This window comes from Gossypium hirsutum, chromosome D12, assembly GCF_007990345.1.
Source record: "Gossypium hirsutum isolate 1008001.06 chromosome D12, Gossypium_hirsutum_v2.1, whole genome shotgun sequence".
Classification (NCBI taxonomy): Eukaryota; Viridiplantae; Streptophyta; class Magnoliopsida; order Malvales; family Malvaceae; genus Gossypium; species Gossypium hirsutum.
The window spans coordinates 60,452,506-60,473,950 of record NC_053448.1 but is presented as its reverse complement, the minus strand read 5'-3'; the positions used below and the strand labels follow the sequence as shown (position 1 = coordinate 60,473,950).

Sequence of the window (21,445 nt, the reverse complement as noted above, 5' to 3'; positions counted from 1 at the left end):
GTACAATGATTAATCTGCTTATTTTTTAATAGAAGAGACAAAATGTAATTTAATACTTAATATAAATACCTCCATAGTACTTGATTTATATGTCAATTATTTTATTATAAATTTATCATGTAATTTTTTTACACATATTTTAAATTTCCCATTAACAGTATGTGTATATAAATAAAACATAATATGATATAATACAATCTTGAATACTGATATCACCATTATATATAGCTCCTTACGAAGTCAATAGGGAAAGTTGAGGTCGCCGCCGGCTGCGGCCGTCAACCACACCCGGAATTGAAAATGTAAAGATTGTATAGCTGATTTGTTTGGTAAAGGTGGATTCATAAAATCGTAGGGCTTAGAATAGATTCGATTATAGATAAAAAAAAAGTCAGGTAAAGTTCAGTCAGGCATGTATGTATGGGAACTAATAGTGGGCTGTATCAGTGCGAGGTTAGTGCTAATTCGTGTAAATAATCTGGGTTAAAATAAATAAAAAAAAGGTGAATGAGAAGTGGTCCCTAAATTTTTTAAGTGTTTCAATACTACGATTATTAGATTATATTTGGATATTATGGAGTGGTTGGGTAAAAGTATTATCGATATACTTGTATTAATAGATAAATTGTATTTTGTTTTTTATATAAAAAATGAATATATTCTATTCATATTAGATTAAATAGTAAATTAGTCTTTTTTTGTTAAAATTTTTATTTATTTTTATTATTAAAAAATAGTTTCTATATATTAGCATGAGGTACATATAACACATCACACGTCATTGTTTTGTTATTCTATCAGTCATATTAGTTTCTAACAACAAAAATGGATTAAATTTATTAAAAAAGGAGATCAATTTGCTTTTTTATCTAATGTACATTGATTGATTTGTCCATTTTTTAAATAGAGGAAATAAAATATAATTAGACACCTAATATCGGGGCTTCAATCATATTTTTATCAAGTAGTTGTAAACAAGTGTAACTACTAAATTTATAATTATAAGGAATTTTTAGTACAAGTAATTTTTTTTGGTATAAGATAAATTTAAGTCTCAATATTTATATATTTTGTCAATTTGATCTTTATTAATTTTTGAGTTAAATTTGACCATTAATCTTTAATAAAGAGTCGAATTGTTTTTTTTTAACGAAAATATTGACTGAAACACTAATCTTTTAACAATGTATGCGCAATAGTCCACGTGTACTTTATTTTGACATAATACTATTTGTCATATAGGCCACATCAATAAATAATTGAAAAATTATAAAAATAAAAAATAAAATAAAAGCTCATAATTATAATATATATAAATTCAACAAAATTAGTATGAAGTACACTTGGATTATCGTGTTTAAAATTCAACATCAATTCGACTCTTTTTAAAAGATTGATTGTCAAATTTGACTCTCTTTAAATGGTGATAGTCAAATTTAACTAACAAAATAAGTGTCAAATTGACAAAATTATAAACATTAATAGTTAAAATTTTTATTACGCGATGTTTAAAAAAAAATTGAAATTCATGATGGCTAGTTGTGCCATAATTATATATATATATCTTAAAATTCAAATAAAATAAAAAAAATCAATAATTTTTATATAGAATCTTTTCAAAAACAATTTTTTTATATAATGTTTTAAGGTTAATTTTTTACTATTTTAAATATAAAATAAATTTTACATTCATAACAAATTAATAAATTAAATAAAAATATAATTCGAGTTGAATAACTAGTATACAAGCTATTTTTACCCATTTCTTAACAGATTCAAATCGATTTCCATTTTTCGATTTTTCTTCTCAACATGATCTCTTCAATTGAAGACTAAAATCTGGATGGAGCTCATTTACTGTATGCAGCCCAATAAACCCTAAATGAGAAAGAAAAAGCTTCTAAAGCCCATTTAGGCTGAAGAGGCCCCTTTTTAGAAGCAGTAATTAAACGACCAGCCAAGATGGGCTGTCTTATTCATAGCCTTTTTGTTGTTTTTTTCCCTTTTCAACCCGTTATTTTCCCAAGTAATTTGTTTTGCGATTCATCTTCTTCTTCATCCATATAATTTTTTATGTAATAAAGAGAAAAAAAAAGGTAATTGAATTGAGATCTTGAAGAACAGAGGGACAGTAGCTGGCGCAAGGCACCGGCCATGGAGGAATCTGTTAGAGAAGTGCTATTCGAAGCACGTCATCACGCCTCCCGGCCTTTCACTTCCAATTATCCTCCTCTTCCTCTTCAACAGGTCTCCTCTTTTCCTTTAACTTTATTTTATTCTTACAAATCAGCTCAGTTTTACAATTTTCTATTTTTTCTTCTCTAAATTCAGTCAAGTGAAGCTGATAAAGGCGGTTTCTTATCGTTTCTTTCCTCTCGAGGTATACTAGATTTAATTATTTAAACACCTTTATTCTTTTTTATGTAATTCAATTGCGATACTGATATGATTAGTAACTATTCTTGTTTTTAGTATAATATATGTAGTTGATAGAATTGTTTAAAAAATTGATTCTTTTGTTGAGTGAAGGTGTAAGTCAGCTGAAAGAGAAATTGGTTGGCAATAAGAATCCGAAGAAAATAAAAAAACCAGTGTCATTGATTGTATCCCCTAGAGGTGAGCGTGTCGCTGTGGCTGCTGGAAATCAAGTCACTATATTGCGCAAGGAGGATGATTACCAGGAACCTTTTGGCATTTTTACAAGTAAGATTTGTGTTCTCTAATTTATGCTCAATTATTTTTCTGATGAACATATATTTAGATTCTTTTTACTGATAGAAGGATAAAAGGTTCGGGGTGATTTAGATTCATAACAAGAAACTCGTGATAATTACAGGAAAAGAGTTCTTGTTATAAGATTGTACTCATTCCATGTTATAGCTTGAGGCAGAAGAAAATATATTTCTTTTTGGTTAAAGTTAGAATTATAAGTTCTTTATAGAAGCTGTTCCTTGCAGTTTATAATGGTCTCCAACTTGGCTTCTATGCATCAGGTCACAGCATTATTTCGTGTACATGTGGAGCTTGGTCAGAATCTCATGATATCCTTGGAATCGTTGATGATGCTGATGTAGTGTATTTTATTAAAGCAAATGGTGAAGAGATAACAAGGATTACTACAAGACATCTAAAAGTATCTTCAAAAGTAATAGGTCTGATTGCACCGGATGAGTCTGATGTAAAACAGTCTTTCTTGTAAGCTTTTGTTTCGCTCATGCTAGTTTTATTTCCGGTATGAATTCATATAACAACTTTTGCTTGATGATCATGTTGCTTGGATTTCTAAATATATTAAAGTACTATAGAAGGTAAAGAATTACTACATGCATGTATTTAATGGGCTTGTTTTCAGGTGTAGCTTCACCGTTTTGACATCTGATGGAGCTTTTCATCAAATTGAGATCAGTCAAGAGCCAAGTGCCTCTATTTCCTCCTCTACAATCAACAGTGGCTTAGCTTTAAAAAAGCAATTCCCTCGGAATGTTTTCTGCTTTGACTATTGTCCAGAACTTTCTTTGCTTGTTGTTGTTGGTAGTGCTGGTGGCAACTCCATTACTGCTGATAGGAAATCTGGTATGGTTATATACTTTATTCTCCTTGACCTTAAATGAAAACTCAGATCTTAAATTTGAACTGTCTTTAAACCATTATGTTGCATGTCTCAAATCTTCTAGGCTTTGTTAAAAGTACTAAACTTAATCAAATAAGCATTTGTACCTGTATGATAGAGGATTGGATGAGCAGATGAACTTTTACCATTATCACCTTTTAGTTTAAGACTTAATAGTTCCTTTTTATCATTCTTTATAGGATCCTGTTATCTTTCTCTTTGGCGTAAAGGTCAGGATTTGGTTTTGGAGCCTGTAGCCTCTACTCAATTTGAGGGCCTTTACGGTGAGCAACAAGGTTATGCAGCTCATCTTGCCTACCCAAAGGTGTTAATTTCACGCCAAGGAAATTATATTGCCACTTTGGATATGAATGGATGTTTGCATATCTTTAAGCTGGATAAAGAAAGCTGTTTGGTTACGAGTTTTGCTTTCAGAGTGAGAACTAATTCTCAAGTGACCGATGAACTGTTAAATGGATGCTCAGAAATTTTAGCTGACATTGTTGATTTTACTTGGTGGTCTGACCACATTCTTACTCTTGGTAAACGAAATGGCTTTGTTACCATGCTTGACATTCTTAGTGGTCTGAAACTAATAGAGAATGAACCTATATATTCTCAGCCTGTTGTAGAAAGGGTACAGCAGTTTGAAGGATATCTTTTTGTTTTAGAGAGTTTATCATCTGAAAATGAGTTTGATTTATCTAATAGTAATAGAATAACACATGACTTGAATCAAAGAGAGGAAACTTCTGAAAATGGATCCAATCTATCTGACATTTCTAAGTTGCATTGGAGTTTGAGATCTTTCTCAGAAAGATCTGTTCCTGAAATGTTTAAGATACTAATTGGTAGTTCCAAGCATCAAGCTGCCTTGGACTTTGCTGACCGTCATGGATTGGATAGGGATGAAGTTCTAAAGTCACAGTGGTTGGGTTCTGGCCAAGGAATAAACGACATACATGCCTTCTTGTCAAACATTAAAGATAAAGTTTTTGTGCTTTCTGAGTGTGTAAATAAAGTTGGGTCATCAGAAGAAGTAGCAAAGGCTTTACTTGCATTTGGCCTGCAGTTAACTAACGGATACAAATTCTCTGAATCAAACAGCCAAGAATCTGATGAGATTTGGGATTTCCGTATGTCTAGACTTCAGCTGTTGCAATTCCATGACAGGTTGGAAACATTGATTGGGATAAACATGGGCAGGTATGTGCTTTCGAGCTTTTAATAGTTGCACATGCTACTTCTAGTTTTGAATGTATAGAGGTTTCCACTTTCTTTTGTTTCTACTGATCGATGGTTTAATGACATGGGGTTTGTAGGTTTTCCGTGCAGGAATACAGCAAGTTCCGTGTTATGCCAATGAATGAAGCAGCCATTGCACTTGCTGAAACGGGGAAAATTGGGGCTTTAAACCTCCTGTTCAAGCGTCATCCTTATTCACTTGTTCATTTCATGTTAGATATTTTGGCCGCTATTCCTGAAACAATTCCTGTGCAAACATATGCGCAGCTGCTTCCTGGAAAGTCTCCTCCTGCAAGTACTGCTATGAGGGAAGAAGATTGGGTTGAATGTGACAAAATGGTAAGTTTTATTAATAAATTACCCGAGAACCATGACATTGGGAGTCAAATTAGAACTGAACCTGTTGTCAAGAGATTGCTAGGATTTTTTTGGCCTTCAACAGATGACCTTGCAGTTTGGTATAAGAATAGAGCTAGAGATATTGATTCCTACAGTGGGTTGCTGGACAACTGCCTCTGCTTGATTGACTTTGCTTGCCAGAAGGGTGTCTATGGGTTAAAGCAGTTTCATGAGGACATCTCATACCTGCACCAGCTGGTTTATGCTGATAATGATGGTGAGATAAGTACCAGCATGAGTCTTGTTGCATGGGAACAATTATCTGACTATGAAAAATTTAGAACAATGCTTCAAAGGTGCAAAGAGGAAAATGTTGTTGAATCATTACGGAATAAGGCAATTCCATTTATGCACAAAAGGTCCCATAGTGTTACCTTGGCTACCCAACAGCACACTGCAGATGGCCATTCCGAAGTAGATCATACTAAGGGTGAGTCATTTCTGGTTAGATGGCTAAAAGTGATATCTTTGGCCAATAAATTAGATTTATGCTTGATGGTTATTGAGGAAGGGTGCAGGGAGCTCCAAAGCTGTGGCTTCTTCAAGAATGAGGTTGAAGTTGTAGATTGTGCTCTGCAATGTGTATACTTATTTACAGTTACAGATAGGTGGAGTACCATGTCTGCAATATTATCAAAGCTTCCGCATAAGCAAGGTAGTTTCTGCATCAAATGGACCCAACTCGCTCAAAATATTCTACTTTATTACTTCCAATCTGTTTTTCTTTTTGTTGTTAATCATTAATCAGTTTCACATGATTGTACAAAGTGTGAAGGGGCTTGGAATGAATTATGATTTTCATTTCATCTTGGTAGTGTCCTTATATTGTGCACAGACTGGTTAGGTCCTACCATGCTGGATTATATTAGTGGCATTTAAAAATCTTTTACTTTAGGAAATAAGGCTATATAAGGTTTAATTTAGGGCTGTAAGTAAGATGGAGAGTTTTGAGTGAATTAAGATTTTAGAAGTCATATATGCTCTGGTTCTCTGTCTTTCTCCTCCTTTTCATCCTCCTAGGGCTTGAGTTGTTTCCATTTCTCCACCTGGGTCCGTCACTTCTTTGATTCCAGATCCCTTTATAACTTTAGGCCTCAGTTTTGTCACATTGAGCTCTTATTCTCCATCTATAATTAATTCAGATTCTGAAATATGCATTGGCATCCTTGATCAAAGATGTAAAGTGGCAGAAGGCCATATAGAAGCAGGGAGACTTTTGGCCTTTTACCAGGTTTGTCTTCATTCTTCTATGCTTTTATCATGACAAATGTGAGTGTGAATTTTTGTTTCTAATTGTTTCCCTTTTAAGCATCAGTTTGAGGTGTTTATCCTGCAGAGCTCAATGCTATAGGTAGACTAAGTCTATGTTGATGATATTTTTCTACAGGTCCCAAAACCAATGAATTTTTTCTTAGAAGCCCATTCTGATGAAAAAGGTGTAAAACAGATTATTCGCCTCATACTCTCAAAATTTATCCGCCGTCAGCCTGGCCGATCTGATAATGAGTGGGCAAACATGTGGCGTGATATGCTGTGCTTGCAGGAGAAGGCTTTTCCTTTTCTGGACCTTGAATATCTGTTAACAGAGTTCTGTAGAGGACTGTTAAAAGCAGGGAAGTTTTCTCTTGCAAGAAGTTACTTAAGGGGTACGAGTTCAGCATCCTTGGCAACAGAAAAAGCAGAAAATCTTGTTATTCAAGCTGCAAGGGAGTATTTCTTCTCAGCTTCAAGTCTGTCTTGCTCTGAAGTAAGTTTGGAGTCAGTTCATGATCTTTTATGGCTTAGTTTATACAGGAATAGCTTAATAATCCAAAACTCTGGTATCCTTCTAAAAGATTAATCTCATGTATGATTCCTCTGTTATGATCATTAAAATCAATCGAATCCCTGTTCAACTGATTGAGCTATTGTGATTCAATGATGACAGCATAAATTCATATTGTGGTTCAATGATGTCAAAAGGAATGAAATATACTGTTTTTTCTTTTTGTTTTTCATTCAGAAAACAAAAAATTGATTGTGTTGCTTTAACTTGTTTCAGATCTGGAAGGCTAAGGAATGCCTGAACTTATTTCCAAGTAGCAGAAATGTTAAAGCAGAGGCTGATATTATTGATGCACTTACTGTTAAACTTCCATACCTTGGAGTGACTCTTCTACCAGTGCAATTTAGGCAAATAAAAGATCCAATGGAAATTATTAAAATGGCAGTCACAAGTCAAGCTGGAGCTTATCTACATGTTGATGAACTAATTGAGGTTGCCAAACTTCTTGGATTGAGCTCCTTGGATGAAATATCAGCTGTGGAGGAAGTTATTGCTAGGGAAGCTGCAGTTTCAGGTGATCTGCAGTTGGCCTTTGATCTCTGCCTTGTTCTGGCCAAAAAGGGTCATGGTCTTGTTTGGGATTTATGTGCTGCTCTAGCAAGGGGTCCTTTTGAGAATATGGACATTAGTTCTCGAAAGCAGCTACTGGGTTTTGCTTTGAGCCATTGTGATGAGGAGTCAATTAGTGAGTTGCTCCTTGCATGGAAAGATTTAGACATGCAAGGGCAGTGTGAGACTTTGATGACGTTGACAGGGACCAATGCTCCGAATTTCTCCATTCAAGGTTCCTCCGTAATCTCACTTCCAGGTTACAGTATTCAAGATATTGTCGACCTGAAAAATTCATCTGAACTGGCTGATGGGTTTAATGGTGCTGATCAAGAAAGTCATTTCAGTAGCATTAAAAATACGCTTTCTCTTGTTGCTAAAAATCTGCCTGTTGAAAATGGAACAAATTGGGATCTGATTTTGCAAGAAAATGGAAAGATTTTATCTTTTGCTGCAATACAACTTCCATGGTTGCTTGAATTAACTAGAAAAGAAGATTACAGTAAGAAATTTACTTCTGGCTTGATTCCTGGGAAGCAATATGTAAGTGTAAGAACACAAACTGTGATAACTATTTTGTCCTGGTTGGCGAGGAATGGTTTTGCTCCTAGAGACGATTTGATTGCTTCTCTGGCAAAATCAATTTTAGAACCGCCAGCTACTGAAGAGGAAGATGTCATTGGTTGTTCCTTCCTATTAAATCTTGTGGATGCTTTTAGTGGTGTACAAGTAATTGAAGAGCAGCTGAGAACAAGGGAAAACTACCTCGAAACATGTAGTATTATGAATGTTGGAATGACCTATAGCATATTACATAATACTGGAGTTGATTGTGAAGGTCCTACTCAGAGGAGAGAGCTGCTACTCGGGAAGTTTAGAGAAAAGAATAAGCCACTTAATGCTGGTAATAGACTTAGTTCCTGTAGTTAACTGCTTAAACCAGACCACATAATTTTGCTTGCACTATCCTACATGCACTTTCATGCAATGATGTTCCTTTTTTCTGTTTTACTTGTTTTCAGATGACATAAATAGGATCGATGCAGTACAATCCTCATTTTGGAGGGAATGGAAACTAAAATTAGAAGAGAAAAAGCGTGTCACAGAACATTCTAGATTCTTAGAGCAAATAATTCCTGGGGTTGAAACTACACGTTTTCTGTCTGGTGATGCCAGTTACATTGAGAGTGTCATTTTTTCTCTAATTGAATCTTTGACATTGGAGAAGAAGCACATTTTAAAGGATACTTTGAGAATGGCTGATACCTATGGCCTAAACAGAGCTGAGGTATGTGGCCGTGCATGTATATGTTTCTTAGCTCAAAATGGTAGATTATTATGGTATGCCCTTCTAAGCCATTAAATGACCTTTTTTTTTCTTTTGCAGGTAATACTCAGGTACTTAACTTCAATCCTTATTTCTGAGATCTGGACCAATGATGACATCATGGCTGAGATCTCAGAAATTAAGGGAGAAATACTTGATAATGCTGCTGAAACTATCAAAACCGTATCATTGATCGTATACCCTGCAGTTGATGGTTGTAATAAGCACCGCCTTGCTTACATCTATAGCCTCCTCTCTGACTGCTATAAGAAGTTAGAGGAAAGCAAAGAACCTTTACCAATGATACTCTCGGATCAAACACATGCATTATCTTTGGGATTAGTTCATTATTACAAGGTTATTGAGCAAGAATGTAAAAGAATTTCCTTTGTGAAAGACCTGAACTTCAAAAATATTACTGGATTAGGTGGTTTGAATCTGCAGTGTTTCAGTAGTGAAGTCTATGCTCATACCAATGAATTTAGCTTGGAAGCTTTGTCTGAAATGGTAAAGACTCTGGTCAGTGTCTACAGGGATCCAGTGCCTGAGGGTCTCATATCGTGGCAGGATGTCCACAAACATTATATACTGCGTTTATTGACAAAATTGAATGATAGATTTAGAACAGAGTTTAGCACTAAGAACCCTGAAACTTTTCTGAACACAAGCAGTGAACTTGAGCATATATATGACTTGTGTAGAAAACATATTATACTCTTAGAACCTTCAGAGGCATTGGATATTATGAAGCAATATTTCATTGTAATCTTACCTCCAGATGGTGCATATGAGAATCTACCTGATAACTCGACATGGCAAGACTGCTTGATCTTCCTTTTGAATTTCTGGATCAGGTTGACTGAAGAAATGCAAGAATTTGCTTCCGCTGAGATTTCTGTAGAGAAAATCAAGTTCCACCCAGGTTGCTTAATGAGTTGTTTAAAGGTTTTCATGAAGTTGGTAATGGAGGACTCTGTTTCTCCTAGTCAGAGCTGGAGCACCATTGTTGACTATGTCAAAAATGGTTTAATCAGTGACCCTTCTAGAGACATTTTCACTTTCTGCAGAGCTATGATATTTTCTGGCTGTGGTTTCGCCACTATTTCAGAAGTATTTGTTGAAGCACTGCAACACCATGCAACCACTGTAACTGCGTCAGCTGAAACTGAGTTCCAGAATCTTTCCCATCTTTATTTAAAAGTGCTAGAACCAATTTTACAGGATTTGGCTAATGGATCTCGGGAACACCAGAAATTATATCAGTTGATATCATCCCTGAGCAATTTAGAGGGTGATTTCAACGAGTTAAAGAAAGTCAGGTGTGCAGTTTGGGAAAGACTTGCCAGATTCTCTGAAGATTTGCTGCTAGCTAGTAATGTTCGAGTTCATGTCTTAGAGCTTATGCAATTTATCGCTGGTAAAAGTGTGAAGGGTTTATCTTCTGAGCTGCAGCTAAATGTTCATCCATGGGTAGGGTGGGATGAGTCACTATGTGCTAATAACAAGAGCCAAATTACTTCAAATGATGGGTTGCCCGAGCAAATAGATACTTCCAGCAGGTTTACAAGTACTTTAGTTGCCCTGAGATCATCTCAACTTATGGCAGCCATTTCTCCTGGCTTTGAAATCACCCCCGATGACCTATCAAGTGTTGATACGGCAGTTTCTTGCTTCTTAAAATTGTGTGCCATTGCCAATGCAGATCCTCATCTCGATGTTTTGGTAGTCATTTTGGAAGAGTGGGAAGGGCTTTTCATGATTAAGAAAGAAGAGGAAGCCTCTCCAGAATTATCTAATGCAGAAAATAGCTGGAGCGATGATTGGGATGAAGGATGGGAGAGCTTTCAGGAAATTGAACCTTTGGAGAGAGAAAAGAAAGGGGATTCGCTTTTGATCCATCCTTTACACGAGTCTTGGACAGAGATTTTCAAGCTCCTTATTAAAGCATCTCGAGTTAAAGATGTCTTAAAGCTGATTGACCAATCCATATCAAAACCCGGTGGAGTATTACTTGATGAAGGCGATGCAAGGAACTTGAATGACATCGTACTCGGAATGGATTGTTTCATGGCTTCAAAGATGATGCTTTTACTTCCTTATGACGGGTTGCAGGTGGAGTCTTTGACTGCACTCGAAAACAAGATGAAACAAGGTACTTCTGACATTGCCAACGACCACGAGTTCTTAACGCTAATCCTCTCCTCAGGGATTTTATCAACTGTCATCAACAAATCTTCCTTCGGCACTATTTTCTCCTATGTCTGCTATTTAGTAGGCAATTTCTCTCATCAGTTCCAAGAAGCACAATTGCCAAAGCTTAGAAAGGAAGGAAGCAATGAACATGGAAACACCAAGGGAGACATCTTGTTTCTATTTGCAAGAATCTTGTTCCCCACATTCATATTGGAGCTCGTTAAGGCAGATCAGCTGATTCTAGCAGGATTTATGATCACAAAATTCATGCACACAAATGCTTCATTTAGACTCATCAACATTGCAGAGGCAAGTCTTAGAAGATACTTGGAGAGACAATTCCAGGTACAAGAACACAACAAGATTGATGAAACGAGTTGTTACGAACCATTGAAGAACACAGTTTCAAGCTTGAGAGACAAGTTAGGGAACTCACTTCAATCTGCTTTGTCACTACTTCCTAAGAATGAAAGCAATAGATAAAGAAAAGCCTGCTTTGAGCGGCTTTTAAGAAAAAATCATGGAGCTTTGCAGAGTCATTGTAGAAACTAGCAAAAGACCATGAAAAGTAATGGATATTTGTAATTTTGGATAATGTACACAAAATTTTAGGGGGGTCGTCGACCCAAAGTACCTGAGAGGACAAGTTTTCGTATACTTGTAATCGTCATGGATTGGATGAAGGATCTAATTTATGTGATTTATTGAATCTTTCTTTCTTTCTTTTTTATAGAAAATGAATTATTATTGTATCTTGATTGCTGCTCGGTTTGGTATTTAGTTAAGAATTCTAAATTTTTGTGGTGGCGATAGTCAGTACTTTCATCTGCGATTTAGTTTATGCATTATTAAATTAACGTGCACGAGCATCGTCACCAAGGATAGTTATTACATCAGATCTAATCTTTTTAATCTTTTCGGTTTCTTAAGCTCACCTACGTATATCCAGATTATTAAAGAAGTGATAATGATAGAGTTGCCCACATCAAGCCCTCCTCTTATAAATACCCCTTTTTCAAGGAAAAAGAATTAATACAAATCTCAAACCTCCATCATGTATTTTTAATATTGGTAAAAAAATAAAATTGATAAGAAATAAAAGTCCAAATTTAGAGTGAATTTCAATTTTGTTATATATAACACATTAATACAAATTAGAAACACTTTTAAACTAACAAAATTATTATTTATTATATAACAAAATTGACATTAAATTTTATTTTATTTTATTTATATATACAATAAAATTTTGGATTCAACATATTCATGTAATATTAATTAATTATTAATGATAGTCAGAATCATATTAATTAATATATTAGATTAATTATCATGAATAATAATGATTAAATATAACAGGCTTTATCACGTCTAGCCGAGCGAGAATATCTTGTCCGGCTTAAAACTAGACATTGCTTTGAGTGAATCGAGTAAATAGATGGCATTTCTAATGTTCTCTTTCTTTCTGCATGGAATAATTTAGTTCGTATTATGACTTTGGAAATAAAACCATTTTCACCTACTCATCAAAAGAAGAGAAATTTTAAAAAACTAATTATATCTAAAATAATCTGATGGAGTTTATTCAATTAATTGAATAAATTATTTAAAATATTTAAAAGAAAAAAATTAAACTAATTTAATTTTCAATTCAATCGATCCGACCAATCGAGTACTCGATTCACAAGTTAACCATTCCAACTCTTATTCTGAACCGATATTTTATGATTTTTTATCCAACCAATCTATCCAAACAGTTAGATTCTGAAATCAGTGATTATATTAATCAACTTAAACATAAAATCAAGTCTTCGATTGACATCATATTCAATTTCTGGACAAAGACTACCCTTACCCTTTATGTTAAAAAAAAATCTAAACCACGTACCCATTAAGAATTATGAAGCACTCTAGAAAAAAAGAATAATATCAAAATCAGAAAGATTTTGAAACTTGGTTAATTATTTTTAATGCTGAACTACTGACAGCCAAAAAAAAACAAATCATGAATAGTCGATAATGACCTATTATATAACTCATATCTTCTTTATTGGGTAGACCCCTATTTTCTTATACACTGTATTTTTACCTCTTTTACCATGAAATCAAAATACAAACCCTCCAATCTGTATCAAGTAGCAATTGCATCTCTAAAAGGGAAATGAGTTATGTTGTTGCTTTCTACCTACCAAGAAAATCCTTGGTGACCCTGTATGTAGCCCAAACATCACTCTCAATCATTTAGTGGCTCTGCCTCAGGGTCCCTTTCTTTCATAGCTGTCCAGTTTTCCATCTCTGAAAAGAAAATAATAATAATCATCATCAAAATGTTTGAAAAGAGAACAGCTTGAAGTGACTTGAAAGATAACACAGGAAAATGAAGGATGTTTGGTGTGATATGATGTTGTATACATACTTGGCTTGTCTGAAATTGCCATCAATCGTCTTTGCAAGATAGAGGCCACGAAGAGGAAAATCGAGCACATACCGAACATAACAGTGATGGGAAATGCATTAACCTTCACAGCCAAAACAAACATTAGCTGGTTAGTTACAGAGTTAAAGCTTTATTGGGTTTGGTCTATGGCACATGATCAAATAAAGCTATTATAGAAAAGCTTATAACATACGTTGTACAACACGATGCAGACAAAGATGTTGAGAGGAATGCGGAAAAAGTTCATAATGGTGCTCCTAGCTTCCTCTGGGATGTACTGGGATCTCATTTTCATAATGGATGGCCAGAATATCCCTACACATGCCTCAAAAGTACAGAAGCCAAGAAGCTGAAGACAGCCAGCAAATGAGATGCTTCCGCCTTTCTCCTTTGAAGGAGGCACCAACAACTGTTACAATCCATATAGTTAGGAATCACTCAATAGAATAATCTACAGATATATATATATAGAGAGAGAGAGAGAGAGATGTTCAAACATACATTAGTTATAATGGGAAGCAGGAGAGAGGCAGAGGAAATCACGAAAACAATCTGCATGTAGCTTTCTACCCTGGGTGATGAGCGAGCCATCAATCGAGATGCAAGGGAGCTTCCCAGCATAGAAGCCAACATGAATGTGGCAAAAATAAAACCGTGAGGGATCTCTTCATCATTGGGGCTCAAAGCAGGAGTCCAAAGGAACACAAAGGTGTACATTGAACCTTCAAACAGAGACTGGATGGCACCCAGCAAAGCAATTTTTTCATCTGAAGTGCACAAAAAATTAGACTAAAGGGAACAAAAAGAAACCTAAGGAAATAATTATTGCACGATGGAGGATGACTGACAACAAGAAGGCATCAAGAGACAGTACTTGGCCTGCAACTTGTCAATCTGATCAATGTATGAGTTTATAATAAATATTGAACTCTACCAGAAGCTATTGCTACAGCAGCACCCCTAAACTGGGTAAGCAGGTCCTTATTTTCTGAGGAATCTCCAAAATTTTCAGTCCATGATGATAAAATAATGGCCATTCCAATGGCAAGAAAGCATGCAGCAGCATCAAAAGGAGCCACAGGTCCAAGGGATAGTGAATCAACCAGTAGGTTCCCGAACAACCCAGACAAAATGGCAACAAGACCATTGCCAAGAAATATTGCCTTAGAAAATGTTAGTGACAACCATTGTTGCTCAAAGCCCCTCTGCAAAGATTAGAAGCAGAAATAGAATTGTAAGAACAAGATTAAATTTAAAGGAGATATCAACATCAGTGATGCAGGCGAGAATGTAGCTAAGCAGAAACAGATGGTTCATGCCTTGACATCTTTGAAAACAATGATAGAAAGTTCAAGAATCGAAGTTTGCATTTTCCTATATACCATTTTCAATATGAGATGTAAGCTAAATGTCTTTGTCATTGTTTTTTTCCCCCAAAATAGGGCATGGTGGCAAACAACCTGACAGACTAACACACAGCATCCATAATAGTAAGGAAGCAAGAGTAAAGGGCACAAAATCAAACACATATATGCCGTAAGTTGTAAGCTTGACTGATATGCATAAGAGTAAAGAGCACAAAACAATTGCTCACCTTATTATGTTCAGCAACAAGCCAAGACTCAAATGCTGAAAACAGAAGGGAGGTGGCGATACCTCCCAAAACACGACCTATCATCAAAATTTTGTATTGAGGAGAGTGCTTGGTGATGCAACTAAGTATGTAAGTTATGCAGTAAGTAACACATGCCCTCCTTCGGCCCCTGAATAGAACAAAAGGTATTTTAGCATTTAAGACAAAACCTTAGACATTCATTCATTGAGTATGACAGGATCACAACAGAAGCCACAGTAAAAGCTTACTGTTTGTCAGCTAGAGATCCAACAATTGTGCCAAACAACATGGAAGATCCAAAACCAGCAATAAAAAGCTGTCCAATCTCCCCTTTTCCAAAGCCATATGTACTGTAAAGATAGTAAACATATGGACCCTGCAGCCAGTCTCCAGCTATTGATACATAAACAACCATTTATCAGAACAGCAAGACAGATATATCACCCAATGACCATGAAGGTTATCTTTCACAATTACCAGATCATACCTCCAGAAGGTTATCATTCAAACATAAGTAGTAATATGTTTATGATGCATTTGATTAAGATCGTTACAGATATGTCATCATAAAAGACTTGTATCAAAAGCTAGATTGACCACAAATTTTGATACAATTCAAATTCATGACCAATGGCATCTCAGACCATTAAATCTCAAGTAGATACGTATCACCCCTACATCTATTGCCACAAAACTTATTAAAGAAGTTAACACAACGGTGCTAAACTCAGCAAGAATCACGAGTTCAAGGCTTCCACTGTAAGCTCTAACAACAATGGATAGTTTCATCCTCAAAGATTTGGTTGTTTCTTTATCCAAGTAATAGCAACCTATCACCAACACACACAAAGATCCAATGTCTCAACCAGAAAACAGAAAGGGACCGACAATCCACATAACGCTTATTGGAAGTCATTTTCTTTACTCTTTCCTTTTACAAGCTGAAACATATGCAGGTTATCCCGTTTTCCATTTCAAAGTGAAACCAAATCACAAAAGAAAAAAATTCAATTACACTCTAAAAGTGAACATCTAGGGAATAGGTTGTGGATTCACGCGCGCACACACACAAATAAAAACCAGCATTAGATCAGATACATGTTAAGAGTAAAAAGAAAAGTGAGATCTAAAGGACAGAAATTAAATCAGATCTGAGTAAATACAAAAAAAAAAATGAGGGGGAGTTATATAGTTACCCATCATGAGAGAGTAAACAACGAGGTAATTGTTCTTAAAGGAATTGAAAGCAGGGGAAGTGTTGATTCGATCTTTGCTGTTCTTGCTTAGCTCTAATGCTGCAACCACTGCTCCCAATGCACCGAACACCATGAAATAGAACAGTTCCATTGTTTCTTCTGCCTAATACTACTACTCACGGTCAAATTTTCTCCCCTTTTTTTCCTTCTGCGAGAGGACGCAGAGATTTTAATATGAAGTTGCGAAGACGAAAGCCAATGTGTTGGGCTTTTAATCAATGAAAAGAGCTCGCATTTTGATTTTTACCTTTTAATGGAGAAAAGGAGTGGGTCAATTTGAAGTGTTCAGAAGTAATGGGTATATTGGATGTGGGATAAATGATGGGGACGAGTAACTGTGGATGAAACGGGAAACAGAATCGGAGTACGCGTTTGGCACAACTTGATAGGAATTTTATATTTTGAATGTAACACGTGGCAGGATCTGGGTTATCCGATATGAATAGTATTAAGGAAGAGGAGGTGTCGGTGGCTCAGATGGCGTAGGCATCATTTGTACTTTGACAAAGGCTCCTTTTGGTCGGGAGACCTGCGACGGTGGGAAAGTGAATGGGTTAATAACCAAATCAATGGTCTAATACGTCAAATAATTTGTTTTCGATTTAATTAAAATTTATAAATATTTTAAAAAATTATTCAATTGTCAATTTTTAATTCAATTTTTAAATTTAAGCTATTTGCTTAAAAGTTGATTCAACCCATTATCCAAATAGATATATTAATTACTTTCCAATTTAACTAGCTAGACCGATTTGGTTCAAATAGCACTGGAAAAGGCCGCCATACTTAATGTGGTATTTATAGATGTAAAGATTATGGTTTGAATTTTTATATTCAAATCTTTCTAAATTTAAATTTCTAAAAGGTTTAAAAATTTGAACCAATAAACTCAACTTAATTCATACATGAACTCAAAATTAATCCAAACACAAAATAATATAAAGTTAATATAATCCAAATCCCAAAATAACTCATGGTCAAAATGAGTTGATCAAATAACTAAAATAGATCAATGCTCAAAATGATACAAACTCATAACCACCCCAACTTGAACCACCCAAATTCAAAATAATCCAAAATCGAGACTGAATCGAAAATCTTAAAATCCAAATTAACCCAACCCAAATCAAATCTACTAATCCAATTAACAAATTTGACTAGTCTGCGTATTGGTGTAATTTGCGTGTTTAAGATTTTGTTGTAATGATTTATATTAAATACATTTTGAAATTATATCGTGTTGCAGAAGTTTGGGCTTTGTCACGGAAAAAAGTGAGTTTTCCTTTGAAGGTTAGAGAGGAAAAGGAAAAAGAAATCATGCAATTGTTATGTAATTACACAGAACATGTACTGACAATTCTGAACTATAATGTTCATCGGCAGTGGCGGCCTACTAATGGTCGTATCAAAATGTAACTACACTCGTGTAAATAACTGCATCAATTCCGAGTCAGCTGAAATCTAGCAAGCAAAGTATACAAAAGCCATTATAGCCCTTCCAAATAAACAACCCTGTCTTCCGGTAATTTTCTTTTTCTTCAAGTTTTAACCCTAAGCTTCGCGGCTTTACAAAGGTACCACAAGTTTAATCACTGTTCTTCTTTACTGGATGGAATGTTAAAGTTTACATGTATATGATGCTTACTCAGGAATCCAGTAGCCTGTATATCGTAATTTCTTGCTGTTTGAAATATCGACGATCCTCTTCATCAACAAGCACGAGATTCAAGTAATTCTTCACGCTGAATTTGTTGTTTATGTTGCGATGCGTCGGCGTCAGTTCATATGGGCTGAGAAACAGCCTGATTGGAATTGATTCACCTTCAATACCAAGAACATGATATGAGCATAGTACACAATTTAATAAAACTAAAATTTCAGCCCAAATCAACATCCTTCAAAGAAAACAGGTTATGAACATACCTCTGACAGGAGCACCATCCATCAACTCATATTTAGCTAGTGTCTCAGTCTCAACATGGGTATTTGCTCCTGATCCTGTTGACTCTCGACGCCGTATCTCAAGATCCATATTCTTAATCTTGATCCTCACAAGAAGAAAATATATCTTGCCGATAATAACATCTTTCAGATGATACCTGTGCAAATTGGATTTCAATAAGTAAGAACTTCAATATATAGTCAAAACTACTTCACAGAAAGTGACTTGGAAATTTGGTTCTTATAGTAGTATAAGTTCAAGAACTTAAATCCTATATGACCACTGACCTAAGCCAGCCTATTCTTCCAGATTTAAGCAAGATCATTAGATGTTTGACTTACTTGCTTTTATTGTACTCAAATTCAATGTGCAGGCAGTCTTCAATTCCAACTTCCATCTGTAGATCGGATTTGATATTCATTAAAATTAAATATTATGAATGAAATCAGTGGTGAGCAGCTCATTAGCAAATGATGAAACAAACAATCTGATGTTCACAATCATAAGAATAAGTTAAAACTATTGCACACACCTTGATGCTATTATTGATGGATGGAGGTGGAGAATAATTGCGAACCTGATACACATAAACCAAGCAAAAGATAAGTAGCCAAGACTGCATAACCGATAAATTGTATATAGCTATATAGATTGATGCTGATTTTCGTGTATAAGAGAAGCATATCAGGTATGAGGGGGAAAGCATGACAGACAATTTAAGTTCTGCCTTTAGTGGCACACAATGTATATGCTTATTTGCATAATAGTGTTAGTACATATGAGAGTAAGGAGCCATAGTATGCTAAGCAAAAAGGAGATGAGATAAAGAAAGCAAAAATTGAAGAGAAAAGGAAGTGGATGCTGCATACCATAAAGTCCTGGTATTCCACTATGCTTCCACCATAATTACGGCTGACTGTCACTTTCAGGACATACCTGAGGAAAGCATAATCAAACTACTATACGATGAGTTGTCACATTATAGCCTCAAATTAACAACCTCATCATCAGACAAACAAAACTAAACCATTTCATAACTTCAAAATAAGCATCTTTTAGTAACATGAATCGGGATAATTATAATCTTTATTAAGGTAAGTACTCCAAAACTATTATCATGATAAGAAACTGATTAATAATCCTTGAAAATACATAGCAAACAAACTTTTGGTGATCAGGGAACCAGTCTTTTCAAATTGATCAAAAGAAAAATGAACAAAATTCTTCAAAGAGTTTAAGCAGTGGGTAGCATACCTGAGCCGCACATTCACACCACTATAAGTTTCATATGGCATTTCAACCGTAGAAAACTCAAATGGGTAAGTTTTCCTTTCATATATATCCCCAGGAACATCCAACTCACGTACTGCAAATATTATGGATATACAAAAGATTACAAAAACTCAACAGTCTACAAGAACTTATTATATGCAAAAATATTTTAACAGACTGAAAAAGGATATAAATATCACAAACTGCAAAGCACAAACTGTACTCTTTGAGTTTTTATTTTCACCCACATCCATTCCAAATGCAACTAATGGAAATTAATTCCTAAGTTGAAGAATGTTGAAACAATTTCCAGGAAAAGCAAACAACAGTAAGGTCAGACTACAGTACTCACCAAGAGAGGTGAAATCATAAAAGTTGCCTCTGTCAAAATACATCTCTGCAAGCAAAATCAAAGTTTGTATAAATTTCATTCGACAAGAAACAACACTCTCAAATGTTCAACCTCATTCTTTCTACCACATCTGAATGATATTTAAAAATTGGGATCAACACACTGAACAAGGGACAGGGACCGACCTATTTGACCAAGAAGCTCGACTTTCACACCATTATGTTCAATTTTCTTCCCTTGAAGTGGTTCTATGGAGATCTGAAGGCGACAAAGAAATATCTTCAAAATTTGAAGGTTGATAGTAGTACATTTAAAGTTACAAGTACAAAGCTCAAATACTATGATCCTCAATCTGTTGAAATAAATACCTTCGCAGCAATATTTTCTTGACTTTGGAAAAGCGGTACCATAACCATTTGGCCATTTTCGTTTTTCATGGGGACCTAATCACATAACAATAATCCAGATTCCAGCACTATGACTCGTGAAAAATAAATTGAACAATCACAGTGATCTAGAAGCATACCTGCTTGCGAGTTTTAGCATCGGAAAATGTGATCAAGATATTGCATGCCGGCTTGAAAGCTCCAAGCAGGAAATTCTAATTTAACAAAATCAAGAAATTCGAATTGCATTCGAATAAAAGGTATATTAGAGTCTTAACTGCAAAATCCAGTCGAAGTAAAAAAATAAATAAATAAAAAGAATGTGCGATCTCACCATGCTGTTACGATTTAATTAATCTAAATCGCCGAGAAGAATAGACGGGAAAAACGATGAGATCAAGTGACAATTGGCAGGTCGAAATCGAGTATCAGCTAAAGATTTTCTTTTTTTTTTTTTGAAAGAGAAAAGGATTGAGATCGGAAATCGCGGCAAGAATTGAAAACCCTAGACCGCAGCGACAAATCCGAGGTTGGCGAGGAAGGGGAACCCCAAAGACTTTTTGAGGTTTGACAGTTGGGAATCGGAAAGCAAAGATTGGTGGCGTCCAGTACTAGTACAAAGCTCGTTGTCGCCGTCGCGAAAAACAGGATAATTTGGGCCGGACAACCACTCGTGGTGGCCCGTGCCAGCTCTTTGATTTGGGACTTCAATTGTCCAATATACATGCTGTATAGGCCCATTAACTTCTCTTGAATTTGAAGAAGCTGGGTTTTCACAGGCCTCTGAAATTTGAATAGAACTTTTCTTTTTCTTTATGATAAATTTCTAAAATTGCTACAAACAAACAACGTAACAATTACAAAACAATTCTTCCCCCGTTTCTAAATCAGTACAATTTCCTTGATGGAAATCAAATTTTCAGTTTCTGTAACTCAAGCTCCTTTAAAATGCCTTCGATTTCTCTCTCCATAAGATAATGAATGCATTCCATAATAATTTCAGAATTAAAGTAAGCAATGATTTTCTCTTGAGAAGA

The 21,445-nt window shown here is 35.2% G+C and overlaps 3 protein-coding genes across 4 annotated transcripts; 1 reads left to right on the top strand and 2 right to left on the bottom strand.

Annotated features, from left to right (window-relative positions):
• The first annotated feature begins 2,030 nt into the window (after window positions 1-2,030).
• On the top strand, window positions 2,031-11,857 carry LOC107947205 (MAG2-interacting protein 2). 2 transcript variants are annotated; one of them, XM_016881784.2, is made up of 12 exons: window positions 2,031-2,247; window positions 2,332-2,380; window positions 2,530-2,703; window positions 2,994-3,195; window positions 3,359-3,573; window positions 3,811-4,816; window positions 4,933-5,909; window positions 6,397-6,485; window positions 6,642-7,001; window positions 7,296-8,532; window positions 8,651-8,916; window positions 9,016-11,857. In XM_016881784.2, the coding sequence occupies exons 1-12, from the start codon at window positions 2,155-2,157 to the stop codon at window positions 11,629-11,631; spliced, it is 7,284 nt and encodes a 2,427-aa protein (XP_016737273.2). In that variant the 5' UTR covers window positions 2,031-2,154; the 3' UTR covers window positions 11,632-11,857. The 2 variants fall into 2 exon arrangements, with proteins under 2 accessions (XP_016737273.2, XP_016737272.2); XM_016881783.2 differs by having other exon boundaries at window positions 3,353-3,573.
• Window positions 11,858-13,090: 1,233 nt separating this feature from the next.
• On the bottom strand, window positions 13,091-16,860 carry LOC107947204 (molybdate-anion transporter). The gene is made up of 8 exons (XM_016881782.2): window positions 16,397-16,860; window positions 15,449-15,593; window positions 15,180-15,348; window positions 14,520-14,790; window positions 14,087-14,352; window positions 13,779-13,994; window positions 13,565-13,667; window positions 13,091-13,443 (listed from the first exon to the last, which is right to left on the bottom strand). Exons 1-8 carry the CDS (start codon window positions 16,545-16,547, stop codon window positions 13,382-13,384), a joined length of 1,383 nt encoding a protein of 460 aa, XP_016737271.1. The 5' UTR covers window positions 16,548-16,860; the 3' UTR covers window positions 13,091-13,381.
• A 911-nt stretch (window positions 16,861-17,771) lies between these two features.
• On the bottom strand, window positions 17,772-21,094 carry LOC107947203 (vacuolar protein sorting-associated protein 26A). The gene is made up of 11 exons (XM_016881781.2): window positions 20,743-21,094; window positions 20,549-20,623; window positions 20,391-20,465; window positions 20,208-20,280; window positions 20,023-20,067; window positions 19,653-19,764; window positions 19,268-19,334; window positions 18,931-18,975; window positions 18,740-18,795; window positions 18,380-18,555; window positions 17,772-18,277 (listed from the first exon to the last, which is right to left on the bottom strand). Exons 1-11 carry the CDS (start codon window positions 20,743-20,745, stop codon window positions 18,102-18,104), a joined length of 903 nt encoding a protein of 300 aa, XP_016737270.1. The 5' UTR covers window positions 20,746-21,094; the 3' UTR covers window positions 17,772-18,101.
• Between the last annotated feature and the right edge of the window lie 351 nt (window positions 21,095-21,445).

Coding starts and splice junctions, on each gene's coding strand:
- LOC107947205 (XM_016881783.2), top strand. CDS start 2,155: ATGGAGGAATCTGTTAGAGAAGTGCTATTCGAAGCACGTCATCACGCC. Junction 2,381..2,529: donor ATCGTTTCTTTCCTCTCGAG/GTATACTAGATT, acceptor TGTTGAGTGAAG/GTGTAAGTCAGCTGAAAGAG. Junction 4,817..4,932: donor ATTGGGATAAACATGGGCAG/GTATGTGCTTTC, acceptor TGGGGTTTGTAG/GTTTTCCGTGCAGGAATACA.
- LOC107947204 (XM_016881782.2), bottom strand. CDS start 16,547: ATGGAACTGTTCTATTTCATGGTGTTCGGTGCATTGGGAGCAGTGGTT. Junction 14,791..15,179: donor TTGTTGCTGAACATAATAAG/GTGAGCAATTGT, acceptor TAATCTTTGCAG/AGGGGCTTTGAGCAACAATG. Junction 13,444..13,564: donor GGCAATTTCAGACAAGCCAA/GTATGTATACAA, acceptor TTTTCTTTTCAG/AGATGGAAAACTGGACAGCT.
- LOC107947203 (XM_016881781.2), bottom strand. Junction 20,281..20,390: donor AAGAAAATATTGCTGCGAAG/GTATTTATTTCA, acceptor TGTCGCCTTCAG/ATCTCCATAGAACCACTTCA. Junction 20,068..20,207: donor CGAGCTTCTTGGTCAAATAG/GTCGGTCCCTGT, acceptor TTTTGCTTGCAG/AGATGTATTTTGACAGAGGC.